Genomic DNA, 18000 nt, shown 5'->3' with positions numbered 1-18000 from the left:
AGTGAAGTGCACCCCAAACTTGTAATAACCAAAATAAAAAATACTTGAAATTTAATGAGAGTTGTTTGCTGTTGCTCGCTTGCAGCATCATTAAGAGTGATCATCTGTCTGTTTGTCTGTCTGCTGTCTGACTGTTTGCAGCATTCGAAGATGAACGAGATCTTTGCCTCATTTGAGTTTTTCTTATGACTTTGATGTGGCTTTGGAACAGCTCATTATGACTCCACAAGTGCTCACTCGCCATAAACTTGTACTTGGGAAATTTACAATTAAATGCGATTAACTGCCTCAAGTGACAATAATAAAACAATATTTACGACACATGGCTGTAAAAATGCCCCAGCTGCGACCCTAATGAAGAATCCCCTCTAACTACTTCTGCTTTTCACTTTCTATTTAGCATAAAAGTTGATTAATAAGTTTGTATGAGTAATGAGTAAATACTTTTTAGCTGAAATAACATTTCCACTTAGATGTTCTTCGACAACTGTTTTGCTTGGCTATAAGTAGAAGAAATGGAAGCAAGTCTTGTTAGTCAGGAACACGCTGCTCTAGAGGTTGCTATCATGTCCTTGGTGGAGAGTAAATTGCTCACTCAACAGCTGCTGTTTGTGCTCTGCATGTCCTTTAATGCCTTGGCTGATAAGCATCAAGAACTTTGCAGAGGAACTCACTGCGGCACCAACAACTTAATATGCCAATATTTAAAGGTAAGTCTGCTTTATACTAAACACCTGCTGGAACTTTAGAATACTTCCGTTCTACAGAAATTAAGCAGCGAGTGCTTACCAGGCACCAAGCTGATTAACCTGGCGCCCCATCAACAGCAGATCCTGCATCTGCTCAACAATTACCGCAACAAGGTGGCTGCGGGATACACGAAAACTCTGCTGCCCGCTGCGCGAATGGCGCGCATGGATTGGTCTGAGGAGTTGGAGAGCTTGGCCACCATTTATGTAGCTCAATGTGCCACCATAATACAGCCATGCATGTCCTCGCCACAATACACGACCATTAGCAGCATCTACGATGGCGTCAGCTTCGCGGGCGTCTACAGATCAAGCCTGCTCCCTATGTTACTAGAGGAAACCATCAAAGTTTGGTTCGAGGATACGCGATTTGTCACCAGGAGCATGGTGCTGCAGCTCTCAACGAGTCTGAGTAAAAAGTGTGTATGGATAGACAGTATTAGTTCCAATCTGATCACCCTCCAATCTCTGATAGAATGCGCCAAGTGGCGCTGCTGATGACGGATCGTAACAGTCACGTGGGCTGCAGCGGCATCTTCTTTGTGAGAGGTCTTTCGAACAACTTTCGCCTGGTCTGCACCTTTGCTACCGATCTCATGATTGATAAGCCCATCTATAACATATCCTCGCCTCCTGGCACTCACTGTGCCAGGCAGGACGACAGTTACGAGAATCTTTGTGCCCTCGGCGAGCAGTACAACAATCACGAACCTTACGTTGAAATGAGGATGCTCGACTCCCCCGCCTACAGTTTTTCGCAGCCTTAATGTAAAGTGCAATAAACTATTCCTTGTGGACTCTCTCGACTATCTAATGTGCAGTTGGCGTGCAGCTCGAGCGAGTTGCGGGCTATAAAGGGACCTCAATTCGTGTGGCACTTCAATCGAGTGCATCATGAGGCAGTTGCTCACTTTTAGTTTTCTATTGCCAGTGCTTGTAGGGAGTTGGAGCTTGTCTCTTCCTGAGCTGGTGCAGCAAATTCACCGACAGCAAAAGCTCGACTATCTACTGATTGTTGGCGACTCTGCCAGAGCTCAGCCTTCTTTCTGGTTAGAGCTGCGGTTGCCCTTCATTGTGCTTAATAACATCTCGAACGTGAACTACGAATTAGAGACTTTACACTCCAGCAACTTGATGAGCATTGTTTTTGTTGAGTCACCAGCTGAGAGCTTGCTGGAATTTGTGGCTTTAAATCTAGGATTGTGGAGCACAGCGCCTTTGCTGCTAATACTGCAAAAGGAGCTGCAAGTAGATGCAATCTTTCAATGGTGTTGGCAACACAAACAGCTGCTTAATGCAATCGCTATTTACGACAACTTTGAGGTAAGTTTCAACTACAGATTTATTGCAGAGTTCTATTTGAACACTTCTGATACATTGCAAGCACTACGACACTCGGCTTCTGTTTGAAAGCGATTCGGGTTGCCTCCACAGCCGCCATATAGAAACTCTATGCACTCACCTTCGAAGGGATCATGGGCAAACATTGTGATCTTGGCATTGCACGGACCGGCATCCGCCTTAAACATGCATCGCTCTAAGCTGGAAGAAGCTAAAGAACTTGCTAAACTTTACATGCTCAAGACTTACCTTCAGTTTTCTCTGGGTTGGCCAGCAAGAAGGCCAAAAAGCAGCACAGCAGACAGAGAAATAATTTCATGATTTTGAATTTTAATTTCGATGTAAGTCAATTTTCAATTGAACTTTGCTTTATTTATTTCTAGGCAACTGGACTGCTTTATAGCTACTCGCCTTTTCCCATATTTCAGCTTGACGAGCGACGCATCGACAACTCAACTAATCCCATTCTGCTGCCTCGCTTAAAGGATCTTCAGGGGTATCGACTGCCAACTTTAGTGGGCGGTTCTCCGCCTCGGCTCATCGTCTATCGACGTTCAGATAACGAACTTTTCTATGGCGGCTTTGTGGGTCACTTGATGCACTGCTTCGAAGTGAAGTACAACTGCAGATTGGAGCAACTGCTGCCCATGAACGAATCCACTTTGGTGCCAGCACAGCAGCTCAGAGTGCAGTTCGCTTTGGCTGCCATTTACACGGAGAAGCCTTCGAATAACTACACGTATCCCTTCGAGCTGCTTAACTGGTGCCTGATGATGCCTGTGCCTGGCCTGGTTCCGCACAGCGAGCTCTACAGCCGAGTGTTGGGTTTCCATACATTCCTCATCATTCTCAGCGCTCTAATACTGACTTCTTTCCTGCTCTCAGTTGGTTTGCGACGACATGGATATCGAGTACAGCCTGATGAATTTCTGTTGCACGACAATTGCTTGAGAGGAGCACTGGGACAATCCTTTAAAGAAGTGCTTCGTGCACCGATTTTTGTGCGCGGCATTTATCTGCAAATCTGTGTGCTGGGTTTTCTGCTCACCGCCTGGTACAACTCTTACTTCTCCGCCTACATCACAAGCGGACCTCGGGAGAAACCCTTCTCAAGTTTCGACAACATCTTAAAGTCTCATTTCAAGATTGTCATCTGGAATCCAGAGTACCAGCAGCTCATCAGGTACTCGGAGAAAATGCAACGCTACGAGGCCATCTTCAATATCGAGCCGGACTTTGAGCGTTTTCTCAAGAGGCGCGACTCCTTTGACACCCAGTTTGGCTACATGATGCCCCACGAGAAGTGGAACATCATCGAGCAACAGCAGCAGGTCTTCACCTCGCCACTGTTCACCTTTCGTGAGGATCTCTGCGCCTTTCGCGGCATCCCGGTTGCCTTTCCCATTGCGCCCAACTCCGTGTTCCGCGAACCTCTGGAACGCCTCATCGGAGAGGTGACTGCCACTGGCCTAATGGCCCACTGGCGTGACATGGCGTTTAGTGAAATGATAACTGCCGGCAAATTGAGTCTGGCCGATCTTAGCGAGTCAAACGAGTTCCGCGCCATGCACCTGATGGATCTGCACCACATTTTAATCGCCGGCGCATTGATGATGACCCTCGCTTTCATCGTGTTCCTGCTCGAGCAATTACACTTCTACTGCAAAACCAAACTTGGACATCATCTGCCTCTTGTCTAACTTGAAGAGTCTATGCCTCGTGGCTAATTGAAAACTTAATTGCTTTAATAAGCAGTCTAGATAATCTTATTCTGTAATTAATTTCAAACGGATAATAATCGTTTTGATTAATTGCAAAACTTTTCAGATCTTGTCTGGATAATCGAATTTAATGAAAGCTGCAATTTAAGTTAAACGTAAATTTAACACAATGATTACTTATATTATTAAAGCTGATCACACTTCGTTAAATCCTTCTACATTAAATGAATAAAGTTTTATTGATCTAAACTCATAAATTCAGTCAATCCTCTGGCCTCTTGTACCTCTTAGCTATAGTCGTCTAGTTAAGAAGTTCCGAAAGTCCTGAATTTAGCAATGTTAGTCTCACTCAATATCTATTACGGTTTTGATTCCTTTTAAAATTAAGCTAAAAAAGTCTCGTAATGAAACAACATTAAAGGAACGTTTTGGAATAGGAATTTATTGTTCCTGAGGACATTGTAATTGGGCCTGAAGTTTTTACGCAATTCAACACTCTGAATTTCGGTTCTAAATATCGGACAGTTTTTGAATACGAATCGAAAATTCCCTTTGAATTGAGTACTGTGCCAGGATATGGGCCAGTTAATTGGTAATTTTCATTAGGGGACATGCTGTTGGCACGCTTTTAAGTACGATTTGATTAGCTGCTACAATTACAAAAGGACATTTCTTGTAATCTCTTGGGACGTGTTTTTGTGCGCCGCTTGTTGAACATCGCAATACAACAGGGCTAATTGGACAACGCTGTGCTTTCATTAGCAACCCTTTAAAAAAGGCAACACATTAGTCAGAGTCCTGCAGTTGTGCCTCGATGTCCAACATGGGCTGTCCTTGGTCCTTGGTGATTTGCTTTTGCCTTTGCCTCTGCACAACAATGGGGCAGAACAACACAGGAGTGTTGGAACTGTTGAGCAGCATTAAAAAACAGGACAATTTCGAGTGTTTGTTGCTGATGAAAAACCACAACGCCAGCTTTGTGATGGATGAGCAAGGAAATGACTTTGCCAGGAGTCTAATGGAGGCAATAGAAACGCCTGTGTTGCAGCTTGATGAGCGAGTCAGTTATTTCCTCTACAGCAAGCAATCGAATAGAGTGTTGTCAGTGGTCTACATGATTAACACTGATTTGGATATCCATCGGGGTTTGCTCAAGGCTCTGGTGGCCAATTTGCGTACGATGACCACATCTCGAGTGGTTTTTGTGGTGCTGGAAGGTGAAGTGGACGAGACATTTCTTTACAAACTATTTACGCAATGCTGGAGACAGAAGTTGCTCAATGTTCTAGTGTTGTTCGAGGACTTTGAGGTGAATTCGATTATACTAATAATAAATATTTCAAATATTAGATTGGTATTTCATTTCAGTTGACTCAAAACTTCTACAGCTACAATCACTTTCCTCGCTTTCAACTCGAAGAGCGCATCTTTGAGCCATCCACAATCATCTTTCCACAACGTTTACAAAACCTGCATGGCTATGAACTCTCCATCATCATCGGTGGCTCTTCGCCCCGCATAATTGGCTACTACGACAGGCAGGGCAAAGCTGTTTACAAGGGCGTGGTCGGTCACTACATGGCGAACTTCCAGCAGAAGTACAATTGCATCTTCGTCGAGCCCTTCCCCGCCAATGCCACCGCCTTTTCGCCCTCCACGGATGTGATGAACGCTGTGAACAACGGCAGCGTGGAACTCTCTTTAGCACTTACCTTTCCCTTTCGTCTGACTATGCGAGGCTTCGCCTATCCCATCGAGCAGATGCACTGGTGCCTCATGCTGCCCGTCGAGGCGGATGTTCCTCCCTCGGAGTACTACGTGCGCGTCTTTGAGCTGGCTGCCTTTCTTCTGACCCTGGCCACCATGGTGCTCACCTCGTTGACGCTCTCCACTGCGCTGCGACAGCATGGCTATCGAGTGCAGCTCATGGACTACGTGATGCACGAGAATAGCCTAAGGGGAGCACTGGGTCAGTCCTTCTACGAGGTGCTGAGGGCACCAATTGTGGTGCGCGTCATCTACGTGCAGATCTGTGTGCTGGGCTTCCTGCTCACCGCCTGGTACAACTCCTACTTCTCGGCCTACGTGACCAGCTCGCCCAAGGAGGCGCCCTACCGCAACTTCGACGATGTGCTGGCTTCCCACCTCAAGATCGTTGCCTGGGCGGAGGAATACAATGAGCTTGTTGCTCGCCTGGCATCGCTAAGGAAGTACGCACCCATGTTCTATGTGGAGCCCGATTTTAGCACGTACATCAGCATGCGAGATTCGTTTAACACGGAGTATGGCTACATGATGCCCACTACCAAGTGGGTGGTGATCGATGCCCAGCAGAAGACGTTCACCAAGCCGCTATTTCGCATGCGCACCGATTTCTGCTTCTTTCAGAATATACCCTTTGGATTCCCAGTGCAAGAGAACTCCATCTATCTGGAGCCACTCAAAGCTTTGATACTCGACATGGCAGCCACTGGTCTAACCTCGCATTATACGCAGAGTGCGTTCATGGAGCTGGTCGAGTCGGGAGAACTTCACTTTACCGATCTCAGTCCGGCTAGAGAGTTCCGCGCCATGCAGCTGCAGGATTTGCAATACATTTGGTATGGATTCGCTTTCATGGCGGTGCTTTCTTCCTCCGTGTGGCTGAGCGAACTCTTGTGGAATTGGCTGCGAAGGAGGCGGAAGAATAAACAGTAACTGAGTGTATTCAGTCTTTGTCTAGTCTTTGTTATCAGCGTAGGTATTCATTTGTCAAGAAGAGCCTAGAGAGATGCATGTGTTCCCTCGGTTGTTACTGTGTTTATAGCCGCTACCCATAGGGTAGAAGGGTATTATAACTTTGTGCCGGCAGGAAATGTATGTAACAGGTAGAAGGAGGCATCTCCGACCCTATAAAGTTTATATATTCTTGATCAGCGTCAATAGCCGAGACGATATAGCCATGTCCGTCTGTCCGTCTGTGTGTCTGTCCGTCTGTCCGTATGAACACCTATATCTTAGAGACTATAAGAGATAGAGCTATAATTTTTTTTTCGATAGCATTTGTTATGTTTGCACGCAGATCAAGTTTGTTTCAAATTTTTGACACGCCCACTTCCGCCCCCGAAAATCAAAAAAATCGAATAACAAGCGTAATTTTAAAGCTAGAGTTGCCAATTTTGGTGCATACAATAATTACTATAGTAGTTATGATTCCTGATTCGATGGTATATTTTGAATGGTGTACTATATCGATATAACAAACATACCATTTGGTATATTTGTAGTAATTTTTGGTATTTTTGGTATATTTTGAAAATAATACCGCAACATTTTGCCTTAATTAAAAGTGGGTAGCGGGTATCTCACAGTCGAGCACACTCGACTGTAACTTTCTTACTTGTTTTCCTTTACCTTCATGGCGGTGCTTTCTTCCTAGGTGTGGCTAAGTGTGCACTTGTGTCATTGGCTGCGAAAGAGGCGGAAGACTAAAGAGTAACTGAGTGTATTCAGTCTTCGACTAGTATCTGTTATCACCATAGATATTAATTTGTCAAGAAAAGCCCATTGAGATGCTGTTGTTATATGTCTTCCTTTGCCTTCCTGGCGGTGCTTTCTTCCTCTGTGACGCTAAGGTAACTATTGTGGCGTAGGCCAAAAAGAAGGAGGGGTACTAAAGAGTAACTGAGTGTATTCAGTCTTCGACTAGTATGTGTTATCACGATAGATATTAATTTGTCAAGAAAAGCCCATTGAGATGCTGTTGCTGTGTGTTTTCCTTTGTGCAAACAATATTCATTTGGCCAGGCAACGAGCGAGTGAGTCTGTGGCTCAAAGTTCATCAAATGCAATTAAGATGCTTGTTCGGCTGGCGACTTTGGTTGTAGCTCCCCCAAGGTGCCACGACAACCAAGACGATGACGACGACGACGACGACGTCGATGCGGATGATGTGAGACACCTGCGCTGGTAACTGGCGCCTCTTGAAATTCCCTAATCGACATGTTTCGATCTCAAATGACTTTGCCGCTCACTGCGCAGTCAAGTTGTTGTTGTTGCAGCCGTGCGGCTGCGAGTAAAACATTTTCTCTAATCTGCACTGATGGCTGCTGGCGCATGCGTGCCGCATTTGGTTGCAACCCCAGCCACCGCCACCAGCTGCAAGCTGTAAGCTGCTAGCTGCAAGTATGCGGCAGCACAAAACGCTGATGATGCTGTTAATGCAGCAGTAGCTGCACACTTTGATTTTGACTGACAAGTGCCGCCTGTTGCTGTTGCTGTTGCTTTGGTTGTTGCCATAGCTGTTGCTGTTGTCGTGGTTGTTGTTGACATGCACAGCTGCATGCGCTTTCATGCGCTTCCTTTATTGGAGAAAATTATTTATATGCCCCTGATGATCTTGGCTAGCCAAGACCCATCTCCATCTGCAGACTGACTCTCTGTTTAATTAGCACAGACTTGGCTTGAAATAGATATGCCAGCTATAAAGTGTGTGAAGAGAGGTAATTGAATTGTCAATAAAACGCTTTTATTCTTCTGTATATCGAATCGCTTGCAAATACTTAGATAATTAGCGAGTAAGATCTATGTAGCTGCTAGAGCATTGTGTGTGTGGTTGGTTTGCATAAATAATAACTAACAAACATTTAACTAAAAGTGTAATTTCATTGCTTAGCCATTAGGAGTATGAATGCAAGTACGATTATATATATATATATATATATAAAGTATTTATGTATAAACAAGAGCTTAATTTTGAATTAGAGTATCTTCGTCATCGTCTTCGTGTTCGCCAAGTTCAAGTTTGTTTATTATGTACATAAACTAAATTCAATAAATTAGAGAATATTGCAGAGTTCACAGTAAGTACATAAAAGTATAACAATTTTGTTTAATCGTAATATCTGTAACATAACCCAAACACCAAAAGATATATTTGCATAGTATTTGTATTAAAACTATCACATAATAATTGGCAGTTTAATTAACATATACATTAACATCTAACTCTACGTTTAATTTGTTTTACTTATACGTATACTTAATATATTCTTTTCTTTATAGTACATTCGTTTTGTTTGTGTTGAGAGTGTGAGAAGAAACATTGTGGATATTTTCATTATATTCATTTTGAATGATTTCTTTAACAAATACAAAATTAATGGCAAGTGCAATGCGTAAAATAAACAAAAAACGCATCTCATGGATCTTTTTTTAAGTACCTGAACACTTGGCAGAGCAGAGGGTAACTTGAGTATTATTTATTTATGTAGCCAATACTTAAGCGACTTAAGAAATCTTTGCAGATAAACCATAAATTCTAAAATCTATCAACTTGTGCTAAGAATACACTTGCAGCGATTCACAAAAGAATGCAAATTTAGATTTAATTTGTATTGAAAAACAATTAAGAAGCAACTGCAAGAGTATTTAATCTTCGACTTGCCGAAGTTGAGATTAAATTTAATTTAGGAAGTGTTCAAATTCGTTTGAAATATTTAATAGTAGTAGTTGTATTTACACAGACGATCTTCTTTATGCTAATTTGGGCAAAGCAACTATAAATGAATGAAATACTTTTAATATACAGGAAACGCGGCTAAGAAGACATTCATTAATTCATAAATATGATATTTTTATAATTAATTGGTTTAACAATAATAAAATGTGGGTGAGTTAATAGAGTTTTGTTTGATTCTTTTGTGTTTTGTGTTTGTTTTGTTTTGTTTGCAAGGAAGCGTTTGGCCTCATTTTGATATCACCACTCGTAAAATTGCTTTTTAGCTTCGTTTCAACTTGTTACTTTATAAGTAGTTTTAGTTAATTAATTGATTATATATTTAAGATTGCATTTTACTTTATGTTCTCTTCTTATAATTTGGCACATTTAAAATTAATTTGTGTATGTGTGTGTGTGTTGAAAGTTGAGTATTTTATTTGGAAGTGCTTCTAGTGTGTGTGTGTGTTTTTTATAGGAATTGCACAGAAAGCTGAGATAGGAATTCATCAATGATCGATGCGGGATTTAGTTGGTTCCCAAAGAGTATTCGAGTTGTAATCTTAGTTTGTTTTTTGTCTATTCTTTCATTTTGTTTTTTTTTTGTATTTTTGTAAGTAAGGAACAAGAAATAGTTGGTTGTGTGTGGTTTCGCTTTGTTGGGTTCGTTACCGATTCGCCAGAAGCCCATTGGCCGGGGGTAACACTCCGGGCGGGGTATTGGGACCGCTGAGCACAACGCCCGCACTCATCAGACTGGGTGTGGCCACAGCACTTGACACCGCACTCAGCTGTCGCTGTTGAGCTAAGCTCGCAGCCGCGTTGGCTGCATTGGCGCCAGCTCGCTGATGCTTCGAGGAGCTGCCTTTGATGAGGCTGCCGTTATTCTTCTGGGTCATGTGCGTCTGATAGTGCTTGGCCAGATGCGCCTTCTGTCGGAAACTCTTGCCGCACAGCGAGCAAGCGAACGGCTTCTCGCCGGTGTGCGTGCGTATGTGCACATTCACCGAGTACTTATCCTTGAATCCCTTCGAGCAGATCGAACAGTAGTGCAGCGAACGCTCCTTGCGCTGTCCTCCGCCTCCTCCGGAGCTACCTCCTCCCGAGCTGCCTGAGCCGCCGCTGGCATTGCAGTTGGCGGGCGGACTGTTGCTGCTGCTGCTGGCGCTGCCACTGGATGAGGAACTGCCTCCATTTCCAATGACGACGCCTAAGACGCTGCTGTTGCCGTTGGCCGCCTTGCTATTGTTGTTGTTGGCCACGCTCGGGTTGTTGTTGTTGTTGATGCTGCTATTGCTGCGCTTGTACTGCTTCTTCGGCTTGCTCACACCTCCTAGGCGACCTCCTGCTCCGGCTGGACTCACAGTCGACGTCGATACCTCTGGCTTCAGTGGCTGCGGCGGCGGTTGCTGCTGCTGTTGTTGTGGCTGCTGCTGGGCATTGGCTAGTGGCTGCAGTTGCGGGGCTGTTGCTGCGCTCGCTGCTGCGCCGCTGGGCGAGATTTGCATGAGCACATCACTGCTCGAGTAGTCTCCAGGCGTGGGCGTGCCGTTGCCTCCGCTGCAGAACTGTTGCACCTCGTTGGCCAACCGCTTGAGCTTCTCGAAATCATCGCTGAAGGCGTTCTCCAGCGACAGGAACATGTCATCCACAATAATGTTGGTGGCGTTGCCGCCGTGCTGGCCATGATTCGACGCAGACATCACGCCCCCGCCACCCACCTGGCCCATCGACTGCGCATCCTCAAACATCTGCGCCGTGCTCAGCGTCGAATCCGCGAATCCCAACGCATCGGCAGCATCGTCGGGCGTGAAAAGCAGTCGCCGCATCTCGTCGTCCTTCACCACGGGCAAACTCAAGCCATTCTGCATGTGCTGCAGTCCCTTGGCATAGCCTTTGCCTTGAAGTGCACTGCGTAGCAACGACTCCGCTGAGTTCTGCTCCGCTTCCGCATTGTGATCGGCCATGTGCCAGTCGTTGTTGTTGTTCTGGAACTGCGCCAGCTGCTGGCCCAGATCGTTCACCCCTCCGCCGCCGCCACCCGCCAGAGAGATGGCCGTGACCAGCGAGGGTAGCGACTGTCCGTGCTGAGATTGCTGCGATTGGGATTGCGAAATACTGCTGAGACCATTGGCGTCTGCCCCACTGACAATCACATCCTTGCCGTCCGTGCTGAAGCCGCTGTCGTCGTAGGGATACTCCGACTTGATGTAGCCCGGAAAGCTGCCTAGCAGACTGTCCAGATCAAGCGAGCTGGGCAGCTGCTCCGGTTCCCGCTTCAGCCAGGGCTCGGCTCCGTTTAATACTGTCAGTGTGTAGATCTGGCCATCGGCTGTCTCCAGGCTGCTGATGGTATCGCTGCTGCTGCCCGCCGCACTCGACGAGCTGCTCGCATTGGGCTGTTGTTGCTGCTGCTGGTGTTGCTGGTGTTGATGTTGCTGCTGGTGTTGTTGCTGTTGCTGCTGCTGGTGTTGTTGTAAGGGATGTGCTTGCGGAGAGGTGGGACTGGGCTGGGTGCTACATCGAACGCTGCTCGTGTTCACGCTCCCCGTGCCGCTCGCTGTCACCAGCTGCTGTTGCCAGCAGTAGCGATCGAGGTCCTCGAATATCGAGCTCGAGTCCAGGCGGCTGTTGTCCTTGTCCTGGTGCCAGAACTGCAAGGGAGTAGGGAAATAACATACAGAAATTATATCATGTTGTCTTTAACAACAAGAAAAGAGCAACATTCTTCACTAAGGAATAAAATTTGATTCGGACGGAATAAGTGCATAAATTTCTAAGTCGAAAATGATTATCGATTGCATATTATTTATTTTACAATACACAAGAAGAAGAATTTGAATTAGGTGAACAACAAGAACTATTCAACATCTTTAATTAAAGTACGCTATTCTGCTTCTGAAATCATTGTTTTAGGATTCCCAAATTTTATTACGGCAAGGGAGTAGGGAAAGAACATATAGAAATGAAAGCAAGTTGTCTTAAACAACAAGAAAAGATCAACATTTTTCACTAAGGAATAAAATTTGATTCAGACGGAATAAAAGAGATGATCGATTTGAGTTAGGTGACTAACAGAACTCTTCAAACTGTTTATTGAAAGTACGCTATTCTGCTTTTGAAATCATTGTTTTAAGAATCCAAATTTTATTAGCCTTTAATTATCTTTTTTTGGAAGATAACTTTATTGAGAATGCTTTGTAAGAACTCTTGATACCCACCTCGTAGCCCTGTAACGTGGGATCGCCTCCATTGCTGGTGCTGCCATTGCGATTGCTGACTGCCACAATCCCTGCCCCGCCTCCGCTTCCATCTGTGACATCGTGCGTCATGTTGTTGTTGTTATTTCTTTGCTGCTGTGGCGTTTGTGACGTGTTTGGCTGATGTCCTTGGCTGTGATTGTGACTGTGTTGTGGCTGTTGTGTGTGCTGTGGCTGATGATGTTGCTGCTGTTGCAGGTCTACGCAGGCTGCCACATCGACTCCGACGCCAACGCCGACTCCGATGCCAATGCCCATGTCAGGCGCTGTGACAAAGTCGAAGAAGTCCGTCTTCGAGAGATCCTCGGCACGAAAGGATTCACTTATATCCATGCCAGTCGATGTGGACATCTCCTCGGTGCCAATCATTTGATGTCCGTGAATTTCCAGTGCGAACAAAATGCTTTGACTTCTTGATTTGATATTGGAATATGAATTTTGTTTAATTAGCTATAAGTATAAAGAAATGATCAAGAACTTTTAGAATGCGAATTAAAAGGAAGAAAAAAGATAAGTAAGAAAGGTAAGAAAATTTTAGAGAATCTTTGGATAAACATTTCATTAAAGCTAAGAATAACGAGGAATATTTGAGTGGTAAAAAAATGAGAGAAATCAAATTAGCAAGACTAGAAGAAATTGTTCAAGTAATTCGATATTAAAATAGGAATGTTGTTTAATTATCTGTAAGTATAAAGAAATGATCAAGAATGCGAATTGAAAAGAAAGAAGGAGAAGTTATGGAGTTAACGAGGAGTATTTTAGAAGTTGAAAATGAGACAAATTAAATTTAGCCTGTGAGAAGATAGATTACAAGTCATTCAAAAAAACGTTGTTAAATAAAAGTAAAGACAGAAAGAAGCTCCTTTAATAATGAAAGACTGAAATTATAACAGCTAATATCTGTGCAGAACATTCCAAGTGACGGAAACAATATCAAAAGTACAAAAAACAGAAGTGGGAAATGTGATATGAAGCACATTAGTTGTATGAATGTTCAACTGAAATCGAACTGAGTGCATTGATTTCAAGCACCATCCACGCCTCGGAACGGACACTCAAACACTCGGCGAATATGTGAATAGCGAATAGCGAATACTCGAATACATTCACATTCACATTAATTTATTTAAGCCACTTGTCAGCTGGCTGCATAAGTCAATCACTCATTCATTCGCCCATTTCTTGCACTTGGTGTTGCTGTTGCCTCGCCTTGCCTCACATTGGCTTCCCCTCATCATCTCCCCTCTCGCCACGCTCTCACAGATATTGCCTCAGTTTGGCTGTGTGCATTCCAGCAATACTTGCATTTTAATTTGGCCAGCTACTTTTAGCCTTCTCAGCTTTTTGCTGGCTATCTGCAAATAAATAAATCAAACTGACAGAAGGGTGACAAAGTGTAAACACATTTGGCGTGCTCGGCTCGTAAATCTCTTGAAGCCGCACTTGGACTTTGGCTATAGCTTTAACATATATAAACCTGACACGCTGTTTCAGTTTCAGTTTTCGGTTTCTGCTTCGATTTTTGTGGTGTTTTTATTTGTGGTTTTATTTTTGTTTCATTTGCATAGATTTCGCCAATCGAACAGAACAACTCGGGCATTTAGAACAGTTCAATTGCCATCGAGTCAGAGTCAGAGCCAAAGTGGTTGGCGGGGGAGTTGAGTGGTCAGTCTGAGTCTGAGTTTGAGTTTGATATCGATGCAGCCAGCAATCGGAATCGACATTAACATCGACATCGAAAACGAAATCGTATTGACAGCAGTTGCAGTTGCAGATTGTGATTGTTGTTGTCTTTGCTTGACTCGCTTGTTCACCATTCACGTATCGCAATCGTGTGGCAAGTAGAACTACGAGCAACTGTTCAAATTGTCAATTGATTTGCAGGTTCCATTTCATTTAGCAACCAGGAAAAAAAATAGCTTGGTCTGTTGTGGCAGCGTGAGAACCACAAATACAAATGACTTAACAAATTTGCATACAACACACTTCGAGCGAAAGAAGAAGGGCAAGAGAGAGAGAGAGAGAGAGGAGGAAGTATTCTCTAGCATAGTTTAGATAAGGGCGAAGAGAAAATGCCATGGTATAAATATTTCAGATGCTGTTTGCGAGGAGCATTTAAGCGCAATCTACGCAGAAATCAACAGCAATGTGGCAGCAGTCCGCGAGAGTCAACATTGCAACCGAAGCAACAGCAGCAGCAGCCACTGCAGCATCAACACCTGATCTCCAAATGCATTAAAATGCAGCAACAGCAACAACTGAAACTGCAAAGACACGACCCATTAGAGCCGAAGCTGCTGCTGTTGCTGCAACTGAAACTACAACAAGTGCAGGCCATTTGGCCAAGACGATCTGACCAGTCTGCACTTTAGCTGGCTCTTAACTCTTGAGCTCGTTTTCAGTGCTTTTGCCATGGCTTATCGCTCATCCATCTGGCCGGGCCAAAGAAGGCAAAAAGAGGCCTCTGAAATTTCACCAAAAAAAAAAAAAAAACTTTTGCGGCTTTTGCCTCAAATGCGTAATCATTTGTAGTTATTTGGCTGGACTTCAGTCTGCTGCGACTGCTGCTCGGTAGTTTAGTTAATCATGATGTTTAAATTCAGAAATTACTTTATACATATTTTAGAGAGGGAGCGCGGGGTATGGAAATGAAATCCATAAAAAAACGTATTAAATAAAATAATAATCAGCTACGTTTTGGGGCGCAAATATTGTCTAATTTGACTACGATTATTGTGATTTGTGTTTTGTGTGTTGGCTGGCGAAAGAAAGTTTTGTGCCACACAGCCGCGTGGCTGGAACGTGCAACATTGCTCAGATCGATGCTGCTGCCTGCTGCCTGGCGGCCAATCATGTACGTGCATGTGCCCAGCACATGCATCATGTGGCAAGATGAAGATGCATGTGCCAGCAACTGAGACAGCGACAGCGACTTGGACCGCGACTCCAAGTGAAGCTGCAACTGTTATTGCGATTGCAGTTTATTTTTCTTTATGCTGCATTGCAATTGCAATCCTAATCGCTGAAATTGTTAGCGCATTTTGGCCAATACAAACAGCCTGCAGCGGCATCATTTAAAAAACATGATAGCATGCTAGATGAATACACTAAACGAGAAAGGGAATATGCGCTCAGTCATAAAGAAGACTGAATTTTAAGCATGATTATTGATTACATTTCATAAGACGATTATCTGCTTTTAAAAGTCTTTTCATGGTTCTCATATTTCTTTTATACAATTGGCTATTATCATAACTTCAAACAAGATAAATATTGTTTTGCTTATTAAGTATTAAACCCAATAAACAAATTAACACACCCTAATCAAGCAGTATCATATTTTCCCAAAATACATTAGCATATTTTTGAAATTTGTTTAAAGATTCTCTTCAGAGATTAAAGTATCACATTCAGTTAAGTTGAAAGGGTATTAATTATTCGACACATTGAATGTCAGTTTAAGCAAACAACTTGTTTTGCGATGCTTTCAATTTTGTTAGATTTACAGCGAGGGGGAGGAGTTGCTGCTTTTCGATTATGGGCCATAAATAAAAATGCGCCAATAATTTTTTTAATTAAACGATTTTTTGGCATATTTTTTTTCTACATACACACAAGTTAAGATCGTAAGCTGGTTTTAAGTTTTTATTTTGTTTTTTAGGCATGCAAATTGCATTGGGAAAATTGGCAGCAAGATTTATGGAAGTATGCAAAGCGTACGCCATCAAAAGAAAATTATGAAATTTTCGGCACATTTTCTTTGGTGTGCATCGCGGGTCGAGGAACATGATTAGCATGCCTCAACCTCCACCTCCAACTTCATCTTGTGACCCGCAAACACAGAGCGGGGCGTCAAAAATACAAAGAAGAAACAAATCAAATGCGGTAGTCAAAAGCCACCGCCGCAGTCATCGTCATCGTCATCGTCACATCCATTGACGTTGTCGAGATTAGTTTATGTGCAGGAATTTTTATATTGTGGTTACACAATTTTCTCCAGCATTGTCCCACCTCCTGCTCCTCCTCCCTGAAGAAAATCACACGCTTAAGCTCGTCTGCTTCTGTTTCTCCTGCTTTTGTTTTGTGTTTGCTTTTGGCCGCATTTTCTTGTCAAATGTTGTTTGATTTTTTCACGATATTTCCACGCATTTTTAACCTAAATTCCGTGCTAAACGATTTTTTAATGTCTTCACTAACAAGTTTCAATTACCAATAGGCAAGAGTCATGGCAAAATGCGTGCATTTTTCGATGCCATTTGCAGACATAATCGAATGAAAACCAGTCCTCGATACTCGATACTCAATACTCATCTCTCTCTCTCTCTATCTCTATCGTGCAATCAATTAAAATAATTCAACAATTGTAGCGAAATTGCCAAAGACATCAAGAAAGCAAGAAAGAAAGACAATGAGAGGCGAAGCGAGGAAGAAACCTGTTGATCCAGACGAAAGAGAGACGCGAATTGGTAACAACAGCGGCAACAAGTTGACTCACGTAGCCCAATCAAATTGCACTTCGATTGGCTCAAATGGAGCCATCTATTTGTCGATAATACTCAGTATTTATTGATACATTCGATTTAGATAAAAAGCAGCAGCGATTTTAAGTTTATGGCCTGACATTTACTTCTAGTTAAATCAATTTAAAGTAGAACAATAATAATAATATTTCCAGCTCTTATCTGACTGTGATCTTTGGCACTAACAAGTAAGAAAGCTGCAGGAGTGTGCTCAACTGTGGGATACCCTGTATACATTTTGAATGAAAGCTATATAATATGGTATTATTCCCAAATTATACGGCAAAATATACCGAAAGTTCTACTTGGTATATTGAAATACTATATCTACATGTATAGTGATATACTAGATCTTGTTAGTCCCAAAATATATTCCAAATTAATATACCACAAAAATACTAAAATATACCAAGAGCTATATTTGGTATATAGACACATATGTTGCTGTATCTATATATTGATATACAATATCTACATTAAAAAAAAACTATACAATGCGCAAAATATACCGAAAGTTATATTTGGTATATTAAAATACTGTATCAATACTATACTATATCTATATATTGATATACCAGATCGTATTAATCCAAAAATATACCAAATTAATATACCACAAAAATACTAAAATATACCAAGAACTTTATTTGGTATATAGATACATATATTGCTGTATCTGTATATTCTTATATTATATCTACATTAAAAAAAACTATATAATACGGTATTATTTCCAAATTATACCGCATAATATACCGAAAGTTATATTTGGTATATTAAAATACTATATCAATACTATACTTTATCTATATATTGATATACTAGATCTTATGAATCCCAAAATATACCAAATTAATATACCACAAAAATACTAAAATATACCAAGAGCTATATTTGGTATATAGATACATACATTTATTGCTGTATCTTTAA

At 42.6% G+C, this 18000-nt stretch overlaps 5 protein-coding genes across 7 annotated transcripts in view; 3 read left to right on the top strand and 2 right to left on the bottom strand.

Annotated features, from left to right (window-relative positions):
* Nucleotides 1-500: 500 nt before the first annotated feature.
* Nucleotides 501-1578, top strand: LOC117573906 (tabinhibitin 2-like). Its single transcript, XM_034257413.2, has 3 exons — nucleotides 501-710; nucleotides 768-1168; nucleotides 1225-1578. The coding sequence occupies exons 1-3, from the start codon at nucleotides 516-518 to the stop codon at nucleotides 1514-1516; spliced, it is 888 nt and encodes a 295-aa protein (XP_034113304.1). The 5' UTR covers nucleotides 501-515; the 3' UTR covers nucleotides 1517-1578.
* A 65-nt stretch (nucleotides 1579-1643) lies between these two features.
* Nucleotides 1644-3971, top strand: LOC117573900 (uncharacterized). Its single transcript, XM_034257408.2, has 2 exons — nucleotides 1644-2072; nucleotides 2474-3971. The coding sequence occupies exons 1-2, from the start codon at nucleotides 1644-1646 to the stop codon at nucleotides 3788-3790; spliced, it is 1746 nt and encodes a 581-aa protein (XP_034113299.1). The 3' UTR covers nucleotides 3791-3971.
* Nucleotides 2081-2489, bottom strand: LOC117573911 (PI-actitoxin-Afv2b). The gene is made up of 2 exons (XM_034257420.2): nucleotides 2340-2489; nucleotides 2081-2286 (listed from the first exon to the last, which is right to left on the bottom strand). Exons 1-2 carry the CDS (start codon nucleotides 2407-2409, stop codon nucleotides 2105-2107), a joined length of 252 nt encoding a protein of 83 aa, XP_034113311.1. The 5' UTR covers nucleotides 2410-2489; the 3' UTR covers nucleotides 2081-2104.
* Nucleotides 3972-4688: 717 nt separating the features above from the next.
* Nucleotides 4689-6508, top strand: LOC117574481 (uncharacterized). The gene is made up of 2 exons (XM_034258318.1): nucleotides 4689-5120; nucleotides 5180-6508. The coding sequence occupies exons 1-2, from the start codon at nucleotides 4689-4691 to the stop codon at nucleotides 6506-6508; spliced, it is 1761 nt and encodes a 586-aa protein (XP_034114209.1).
* Nucleotides 6509-9890: 3382 nt separating this feature from the next.
* LOC117573899 (myb-like protein AA) overlaps nucleotides 9891-18000 on the bottom strand; it is a 73926-nt gene continuing 65816 nt past the window's right edge. For all 3 annotated transcript variants that reach the window (XM_034257407.2, XM_052007844.1, XM_052007843.1), the window contains 2 exons: nucleotides 12509-12997; nucleotides 9891-11941 (listed from right to left, as the gene is read on the bottom strand). In XM_034257407.2, the coding sequence (XP_034113298.1) occupies nucleotides 9956-11941; nucleotides 12509-12916 (2394 nt within the window). In that variant the 5' untranslated portion in view covers nucleotides 12917-12997 and the 3' untranslated portion in view covers nucleotides 9891-9955. The remainder of the gene's footprint in view (nucleotides 11942-12508; nucleotides 12998-18000) is intronic.

This window comes from Drosophila albomicans, chromosome 2R (assembly GCF_009650485.2).
Source record: "Drosophila albomicans strain 15112-1751.03 chromosome 2R, ASM965048v2, whole genome shotgun sequence".
Classification (NCBI taxonomy): domain Eukaryota; kingdom Metazoa; phylum Arthropoda; class Insecta; order Diptera; family Drosophilidae; genus Drosophila; species Drosophila albomicans.
Note: the sequence above shows the minus strand (reverse complement) of the source record. Positions and strands in the feature narration are given on the sequence as shown.

Excerpts from the sequence above, each read along its gene's own strand:
- LOC117574481 (XM_034258318.1), top strand. The coding sequence starts at position 4,689 with ATGGGGCAGAACAACACAGGAGTGTTGGAACTGTTGAGCAGCATTAAA. Across the intron at positions 5,121-5,179 it reads TGTTGTTCGAGGACTTTGAG|TTGACTCAAAACTTCTACAG; the intron begins GTGAATTCGATT and ends ATTTCATTTCAG.
- LOC117573900 (XM_034257408.2), top strand. The coding sequence starts at position 1,644 with ATGAGGCAGTTGCTCACTTTTAGTTTTCTATTGCCAGTGCTTGTAGGG. Across the intron at positions 2,073-2,473 it reads CTATTTACGACAACTTTGAG|GCAACTGGACTGCTTTATAG; the intron begins GTAAGTTTCAAC and ends ATTTATTTCTAG.
- LOC117573906 (XM_034257413.2), top strand. The coding sequence starts at position 516 with ATGGAAGCAAGTCTTGTTAGTCAGGAACACGCTGCTCTAGAGGTTGCT. Across the intron at positions 711-767 it reads TAATATGCCAATATTTAAAG|AAATTAAGCAGCGAGTGCTT; the intron begins GTAAGTCTGCTT and ends TCCGTTCTACAG. Across the intron at positions 1,169-1,224 it reads TCAACGAGTCTGAGTAAAAA|AATGCGCCAAGTGGCGCTGC; the intron begins GTGTGTATGGAT and ends AATCTCTGATAG.
- LOC117573911 (XM_034257420.2), bottom strand. The coding sequence starts at position 2,409 with ATGAAATTATTTCTCTGTCTGCTGTGCTGCTTTTTGGCCTTCTTGCTG. Across the intron at positions 2,287-2,339 it reads CAACCCAGAGAAAACTGAAG|AGCGATGCATGTTTAAGGCG; the intron begins GTAAGTCTTGAG and ends CTTCCAGCTTAG.